At 38.8% G+C, this 9097-nt stretch overlaps 1 protein-coding gene across 1 annotated transcript; it reads left to right on the forward strand.

The window, feature by feature from the left end:
- Positions 1 to 243: 243 nt before the first annotated feature.
- Positions 244 to 1286, forward strand: LOC113928079 (trace amine-associated receptor 4-like). Its single transcript, XM_027604186.1, is given in 2 exon segments — positions 244 to 481; positions 484 to 1286. Coding segments are annotated over 2 exon segments (1041 nt in total).
- The last annotated feature ends 7811 nt before the right edge of the window (positions 1287 to 9097 follow it).

Below are 9097 nucleotides of genomic sequence, written 5' to 3' on the forward strand. Positions count from 1 at the left end.
CCACCCCAGAATCAGAATCTGTGTTTTAAAAAGATCCTTAGTTGATTCCTATGTACTTCAATATTTGAGAAGTAATGCTCCTGGTAGATAGGGAGTTCAATTTGGGCTTAGAAATGTAGCTAGCTGGGCCTTTCTGAAAATTTGCCCACCAACAGTTTTCCTTGTTTTTCCTCTTTCTTTCACAGAAAGGAGAGAAGCATAGTACTTTTGCAAAAGACTAATAGTATCTACAGGACAAAGACAATGAATTCACCTGATCTTTGGAACACTTCAGAAGTACAGTTTTGCTTTGCTTTGGTCAACAATTCATGCCCTAGAAATGTGAGGTCTGTGCTGAGTGTGTGTGCCATGTACGTTATCATGATTGGTGCTATAGTGATGACCATGCTGGGCAAGCTGGTTGTGATCATTTCCATTGCCCACTTCAAGCAGCTCCAGTCCCCAACCAACTTCCTGATTCTCTCCATGGCCACCACTGACTTTTGTTGAGCTGTGTGGTCATGCCCTTCAGTATGGTCAGGTCAATTGAGTCCTGCTGGTATTTTGGAGACCTCTTTTGCAAAGTCCACAGCTGCTGTGACATCATGCTCTGTACCACCTCTATTTTTCACCTCTGCTTCATCTCGGTGGACCGCTACTATGCTGTTTGTGACCCTTTGCATTATGTCACCAAAATTACCATCCCCGTGATAGAGGTCTTTCTGCTCATCAGTTGGTCCATTCCCATCTTTTTTGCCTTTGGCCTGGTAGTCTCAGAGTTCAACATAATTGGTGCAGAGGACTTTGTTGCAGCCATTGACTGCACAGGTTTGTGTGTATTGATATTTAACAAGCTCTGGGGGGTGCTGGCCTCCTTTATAGCCTTCTTTCTTCCTGGGACTGTCATGGTGGGGATTTACGTACACATTTTCACAGTAGCTAGGAAGCATGCTAGGCAAATTGGCATGGGTCCTACCAGGAAACAGGGAGGGTCAGAAAGCAAAATGAAAGTATCATCCAAAAAAGAAAGCAAGGCCACTAAGACTTTAAGCATAGTCATGGGATTGTTTGTGCTGTGCTGGCTGCCCTTTTTTGTCTTGACAATCACAGACCCTTTCATTAATTTTACAACTCCTGAAGATTTGTACAATGTCTTCCTCTGGCTGGGTTATTTCAATTCCACTTTCAATTCCATTATATATGGCATGTTTTATTCCTGGTTTCGCAAAGCTTTGAGGATGATTGTCCCGGGAACCATCTTCCACCCTGACTCTTCCACCCTAAACCTATTTCCTGCAGATGCTTAGGCAATGTTTTCCATTCTCCAAGATTCTTTCCTGGTACAGAATCTTGGATGCCCTTTCCCCCAAAGGTAGGGCCATGGACTTCCTGGATAAAGATATTCTTCCATTTGGTGTTATGGACACCTAAGTAAGAGCAATAGATCTAGCTTTCTGGGTGTACCAGAGCTACCAAATTGGTCAATTTCCGGGGGTTCTGGGGAAAACACCTCCAAAAAAAAGAAACTCTGCCCTATGGCTTGCTGATTCCTGAATTTACACAATTAGGGATTTAGAATTTCATTCCTTTGGTTTAAATCAAATGGGGATCTCCTTTTTTTTCTTATAAACATCAGAAGAGGAGATATAGTCAGTCTTCACCCATTGACAGCCACACCAAGTTTATCTAAATCTTTCTTAAGATTATTGTTATATCTTAGAGGAGTGGGGGAGAGAGCTTCAGAACACTGGGAGTCTGGATTATTGAGCATGTGAGTGATGTGGAAGGGGAAGAGGAAACAGACAGGCACAGCTACTTTCATTTTGTTTTGTTTTGTTTTGTTTTGGGGTTTTGTTTTTTTTTTGGTTCTGACTTAAACCTCTTCCAAAAAGAATTGATGTGAGTTTTCTAATATTTTGATAAAATTGAACTGTCTTACTGAGTAAGAAGAATGAATAAAGAAAGAGTTTAGGAATATATTCTTTCTCCCAATATATAATTGTATATATATACACATATACATGGAGAGAGAGCGTGTGTATATACATATAGGTGGTATTTCCATCTCTTTGAGTGTCTGTATGTACATACTAATTATTCACCAAGCTTGAGCTTCATTCACAAACTGAAGTTCCTGCCCTCCCCTAGAGTTTTAGGATAATACTTACTGCATCAAATGTCTCTTCATGTCTTTTTCTGTCTTTCTCTTCTTTCTACCCCATAAACTTATTTTGTCCTTTACAATCTTCTTTTCATCCTTCACACCATCCCTCTGTCTCTCTAATCTGTTGGTTCTCCACCAGGGACAGATTTGCCCCTTGTGGACGTTTGGCAATGTCTCACATTTTTGGTTTTCACAACCAGGGAGGGAGTGATACTGACATCTAGAGGGTAGAGGTAAGGAATGTTGCTAAACAGTCTACAATGCACAGAGCATCCCCCACAAAAAAGGTTATCTGGCCCCAAACTTCAATAGTTCCATGGTTGAGAAACCCTGCTTTAACCTTAGCTAAGCTCACAGCTTCAATATTCACGTCTATGTAGATTCCTCTCAAATGTATTTATTTTCAGCTGTATCATTTCTTCCAAACTTGAGTCCCTCATTTCTTACTACCAATGAAGTATCTTTTTGAATGCTCCAACAAGATCTCAAACTCAATGTATCCAGCATCCTCTCTCTATGCAAACCCCACCACCCCAAACCTGTTTCTCTGACTCCTGCTTTGTACCAGAGTTGAGTGCACACCGGTGTATTGGTTCCTCACTAGACTATAAGCTTATTTTTTGTGACACTATGTCTTTCTATTTTCCAATTTTGTATCCCACAGTGTCTGGTATGGTTCCTTTCCCCTAAACATCTCTGAACATGTTCACTGGATAACTGAAACAGAACTTTGAAAAAAATGGGAGTTACTCAAATTCACAGAAATAAACCGTTATAAAGCAAAGGGTGTTAGACAAGTAGGGGCTCCTTCTCTTGAGAGAGAAGATGGAAGAAAGAGCCTATTTATAAAGAAGAAATTGAACTGAATTTAATTCCTGTTCTCTTTGGTCACATGTATACAGTGTTGTATTAGGGAACTTGGAGACAGGGCCAACAGAGGCACTTAGTGGAAAATGACTTACTGACTCAGAAACAACTGCAACCTTCAAAATGAGGCTTTCATGCTCATAGAGTGAGCTTCCTGAGAATAGAAATCAGATCTTCCCTTCCCTTTCCTAATGACTCAATAGTAAAAGTGTTTTATAGAAAGGTTTGGTCATGTAGAAATATTGTTCACTATCTCATAGATTGACAGACTGGCAAATTTCTTAAATGGAGATATTCAGTACAAGGACTCTTCCAGCTGAATAGAATATATCTGAAAACTTAGAACTGTTTCTATGTGTTTTAATTCAATTTATTTATAACCTTTGCCCACTTTTGCAGGAAGTAAGTTTCTTTTCAGAATGATAACTTTCAGACACTGGTAGGTTGCAAATAGAAAACTTGTTATCATTAGCAGAGGTTTTATTTTATTTTATTTTTTAAAAAGATTTTATTTATTTATTTAACAGAGAGAAAGAGAGAGCACAAGTAGGCAGAGAAGCAGGTAGAGGGAGAGGGAGAAGTAGGCTCCCCGCTGAGCAGGGAGCCCGACTTGGGGCTCGATGACCCGAGCCGAAGGCAGTGGCTTAACCGACTGAGCTACCCAGGTGCCCCCCATCAGCAGAGGTTTTAATGTTAAGTGCATTGTATTACAGTAATTCTTATAGTAATATCAGAATATTTGGTTAACCAAACCCCCTTCATCCTATGACCTGGCCAAATGACATCATACATCCAGGCAGGGCATCTTAATCCTTGAGGTTTCTAATGTTCATATATATGTATATATGATATATACATATATAAATATATATGTATATGATATATACATATATATATATAAATTCTAAATGCTGTTGTGAACTTTTTTGCTTTTTTGACTCTAACCACACTGTAGACTATCTATTGGGAATGACTCATTACTCCAAAACACATTTAATAACATCTCTATTACGTTGAGAATTCCCAATACTCTCTGGATCTACGTGTTCTGTTGAATAATAAGAGCCTCTGGTGAGGCGCCTGGGTGGCTCAGTCAGTTGGGCATCTGCCTTTGGCTCGGGCCCTGGTCTCTGGGTCCTGGGATCGAGCCCCACACTGGGCTCTCTACTCAACAGGAAGTCTGCTTCTCCCTCTCTGTCTGCCCTTCTCCCTGCTTGCGTACTTTCTTTCTCACTCTCTCTCAAATAAATAGATAAATTAAAGGAAATAAAAGAGCCTCTTGAAGCCTGTACTTGTAATTTGGTCATTTGAATATAGCACATTTAGGTCTTGAGATGTTTCAGCAAATTATTATTATTATCAAAGGACAGGATTTGAAATCAAAGTTAGGTTTTGAGATGCTTAGTAGAGTACTGGTTTATTCTTTGATGATTGCAATAATTCAGTCCTTCAGGAGGAGATTTCCTCTGCCCCTAATCCAGAAGGCAACATGCCAGAAGGTAAGGTACTCCTTCCTTTTGAAGAATCAAAGGTGGAGGAATTCCTCAGGCTTTAGGCCGAGATAGACCTCCTTCTTGGGTCTGATGGGGCAATAGATAGAGCACCGTAGGATGGCAGGAGCGTTTTACCATCTGCTTTCCATGATGAGTCTTTTTTTCCTCTTTAGGGATTCAACAAGGCTGTTTGAACTGCTAGAGCCTAGGGACCGAACAGGAAGGGCAACCATCACTCAGTACCTACTCATTTTGTCGTTCAATCCTCAGAAGAGCATAAAACGTGTGACTTAATATCAAGGAACTCGGATCTGAGGCCTCAGGCAGGTCCTTTTTGTAGGCCAGCATTTTCTTTTGCCCACTCAAACACAGCTAAATAGAGGAGAAATGAAAGAGCAAGAGGAAGCTTCTGCTGCAGTCATCATCACTCCTTACCTTCATAAAGAACTTTTGTCATTTAAGACGGATGCCCGTGAACATCAGCTCCATTATTTCTCAAAACAGCACCACATGCTCTTCCCAAGTGAGAGGTGGCTAGTCCAAGGAAAAGTGCATCATTCCATTATTACCCTAAACACAATGGTCTTCTTTCCAGAATGTAAGTAGGTTGAGTAGGGCAGCTCTCAGGAGGACGATGACTTCCATGGACACCTTGCTCTCTGTATTGAAAGCCACTCAGGTCAATAAATAGTTACAGAGCACCTACTATGTGCCACATGCTACTCTTTGAGTGTTTGTGGTTCAGAGATTAATAAAATTGAAATCCTGGCTTCAAGGGGCTTATAATCTAATAGGAGAGACATAACCTCTCAATTACACAACATGGTAATATGTCCTATGATAGAGCCAGGCACAATTAGTTATGGGAATATGGAGGAGGAAAATTTTGCCCAGCTTGGGGTGTAGGGAAGACTGTCTGCATTTTAGGTCAAAGGAATGTATCATCAGATTGAACAGCGGAGTCACTTCCAACCACTGAAATATCTAATCTTAGGACTCCCTATAACCTCTAGCTTAAACCCCTGTTCCTTTAAGAGATTATGCATCTTTTCCAATATGATAAGATTCAAAACCAGGTCTATCTCTTGGTAAAGCCCATGCTTTTTACCTCATCTACTGCTAACCCAGGCTTTCCCTTTCATATGCCTTTAATTGATCTTTGGATTGCAGAGGGGCTACTAAAAACTGGAAACCTTAAACTCCTTAGACAAGTTCTGAAATTGCTTCTTTATTTGTATCTTCAAGGGAATTGCTTTTACTCTTCTTTAAGTTAAAAGAAAGAAAAGAAAAGAAAAGAAAAGAAAAGAAAAGAAAAGAAAAGAAAAGAAAAGAAAAGAAAAGAAAGGAAAAGAAAAAAAAAAGACAGCCCTCACTTCCTCAGACCTTAGTTATCAATGGCGATTGCTGCTTCGGACTGCAAATCCGAACAGAGGCAATTCTTAAAAACTTGCTAACTGCCTGTCCCAAATATTGCTGAGCATTTATGGGCTCCTTGGGGATCTTTGTTAGATCTTTTCTTTTTTAGAATGTGTCCTAGTAGCCTTTCTCTTTCCTGGACCAAAACTCATAGTTTATTTCAAGGGAGTCTGACATTGCTTTGGGAGGAAAACATTAATATTCCTGTCTTCCAGCCTAGGCTAGTGGCTTTAGTGTTATTAAATAGCAAGACTAATTGTTAAAATCCTAAATCTAAACAACACTTTGACTATCTTACAAATATTCCACTTACTCTTATTTCCTGTTTCTAAAATATATAGCCACTTCAAAGAAAGCTGGGGAAAAGGAACATCAATGAATCCTGAGATAAGCAAGAAAACCTAGAGGATCTAAACTCCAATGACTTTTGCTCCTAGTAGTTGTGTAACAGGAATATATTTCTGAAAATGAGTGGAAGAGGGGACAAGAGCCCTAACTTGGGAGGGTTGACACAGGATCTGAACTAATATCCACTCACACTCTTGTCTGTCCAATTCTGCTTACTCTGTGACAGGAACTGTTCCTAATACTCATTCATTGTCATGACAAAATCGTGGTGTAGGTATATTGTATTATATTCAATTAATAGATGAGAAAACTGGGCACAGAGCATTAGGTAATCTCTGACTTAGGGATCATACAACTAGAAACAGTCTTTTAAAATTCTGCATCTCCAAATAGATTTGTGATTGCATATTGCATTTAAGGTTTGATGTAATATATCCCCCAAACAAACAAAGCACAAAACTTTTTTGAGAATTTCCTTCTTCAGGCCTTATTTTATTTGTAAGACATTTGTCTCTATTTTTCACAGACTCTTGGTCAGATTAAACTTAGCTGTAGGACTTCCTGGCTGATTGCAGACGGACTATGACTTAAAACCAAAGGGTGTAATGGTTTGTGATAATGCAGGATCCTTCCTGGTCTGATGATCAAATTCTGGAGTTAGAAATCTATTTCCATGCACATGGACTTGGTACAAGGCAAGTTTCTAGCAGTCACTACTGGGTTTAGCCCAGGCTTTCTAGAGAAGCTGGAGATGCCTGCCAACCTCCTTCATTTTTTTTTTTCCATTTTCTTTCCTTCATTCTTTTTGACCTCTACACCTTCTAGAAAAGGCCCCGCTGGCAGATCTAATCTCTTGTAACCTTTAGAATTATGTCATTTTTGCAACATCAGTTTGACTTATATTGTGCAATGATCTCTCCAAGACCATAAAGAGGCATTCCATCCTCTGGAGGTTTGGTACCATGAATCAGAAAGAGCAGAATATATTGAATGTATTATTTTCCTTGATAATATCCATGTGAAGTAAGGACACATAAGTCTAATTGTAGGTTCTCTTACCAATTGGGAGACAGGGGGATGAAGAGGATAAGTGATGACCTAGGTAGTAACAGAACCAAAATCTAACTCTGCTGTATTCAGGGAAATGTTTCATCTCCTGTGATTTCTTTAACCAACACAAAGCATGGAGCTAAAAATAATCATGATGAATCCAATGTGCGGTGTCACAAACCAAAGGGCTTATGATCAATTATTCTCAACTATTTTGTTGAAAGAAATGTACACGAATAATCCTAAAGCAGAAGGGATATATGAAACTCACTAAAAATAAAACTAAAGAACATATAAAACCAGTGTCTTCAGTTTTCATCTCTAATTAATTGGCAGGATAAATGATCCTGTCTTGAGTAGGAGCCTAAAACTACTGAGCCTTGCAAACTAGGTCCCTTGGTGCTCCTCAAGCCTTCATTTGCATGACATACCACACTGAGGACTAGTTGCTATTTGGAGTATAAAATCATTAACTGGTTGTGCATCTGTTATCTGTGCGGGTGGGAGAGAATTCTACATACCTGTGTTTACCCACTACAAGAAGGACTTCTTCCGATGAAGTGATCTGATTCCTACCTATGTAAGTAGCTTAGAAATGGTTGAATTCAATTTATTAGAACTTGTTTAAAATTTCACAGGCTAGTGTTAAGATAGATAAAATACTTTTTCATGTCAGAGAGTTCTTTAGGGTTTATAAACAATCTGTGCTCTCTTTAGAAATTGTGCAGCATGCACAACTGAAATCAGGTCATTCTCTGTGCTTTTAATTATTTGTATTTTGAATTATTTTCTTGGGAACAGTTGACATGTAATGAAAAAGCTTAAGCTATTGATTTTACTGTCAATTTATTTAATTTTTGAAGGGAGGAGCCAGAAGTTATTCCTTCCCCAAGTAACGATTTGTTACAAAGAATGAATTTTTCCCTTGGTTCAGACTCATAACTTGAAATCTCACTTTACATTTGACAACAGGTGAACTTATCAAAAATGGAAGAGACACCCTCTCAGTAATTGTATAATACCTACTGTGACATAGCCTCCTTTGTCTTTGTGGGAACATTTAACTTACATTCTTCTTCTTTTTCCTTAAAGATATAGTCTACGCTAATTTCAAAAGGGCCCAGGTAGACAAAACAGAGCTAGCAGGGAAGTGACTCTTATGAGACCTTAAATCCCATGCTGCTTTGATTTTCGGAGCACATTTGATTTAGTACCCAAGGAAATTGCACTAAGTTCCAAACTGTCCTTCAGTTTCTCCTCTATATCTTTCTTTTTTTTTTTTTTTTTTTTTGGCTGGGACAGGTGGCCAGTTCCAGAGAGAGGAAGAGTAGAAACCGTAAATGAGCGCTGAAATATTGTTTGTATCCTAATTTCACATCACTTTTCATAATCATAATCAAGAGTTTGGACTATTTCTTTTTCAACATGTTCCCTTTAGAATCCCTGTCTGCTTGGAACCCCACCACTGCACAGGATGGTAAGCCAGATTCATCCATTTCAATGATTACTGAGTAAATGTATTATATTCTTAAAGGAATATCTCCTTTTCCTTTAATAATTGAAACTTGGAAATAGTGGATTATTTTGTAAAGTGATAATGATCCACATCTTGCCATTGCAATATTTCTTCCTTTAAAAAAAAATCACATAAGTTAGACCTACTATCTTTCCAGGGATACCAGTATATGATTTTCTTTGGAAAAATAAGTACTTATGCCACATGCTTGTTCAGCATTGAACCAAGTGTTTCTTATAAGCTATTACTAGTACAGGTACTGAC

Source organism: Zalophus californianus, chromosome 7 (assembly GCF_009762305.2).
Source record: "Zalophus californianus isolate mZalCal1 chromosome 7, mZalCal1.pri.v2, whole genome shotgun sequence".
Classification (NCBI taxonomy): Eukaryota; Metazoa; Chordata; class Mammalia; order Carnivora; family Otariidae; genus Zalophus; species Zalophus californianus.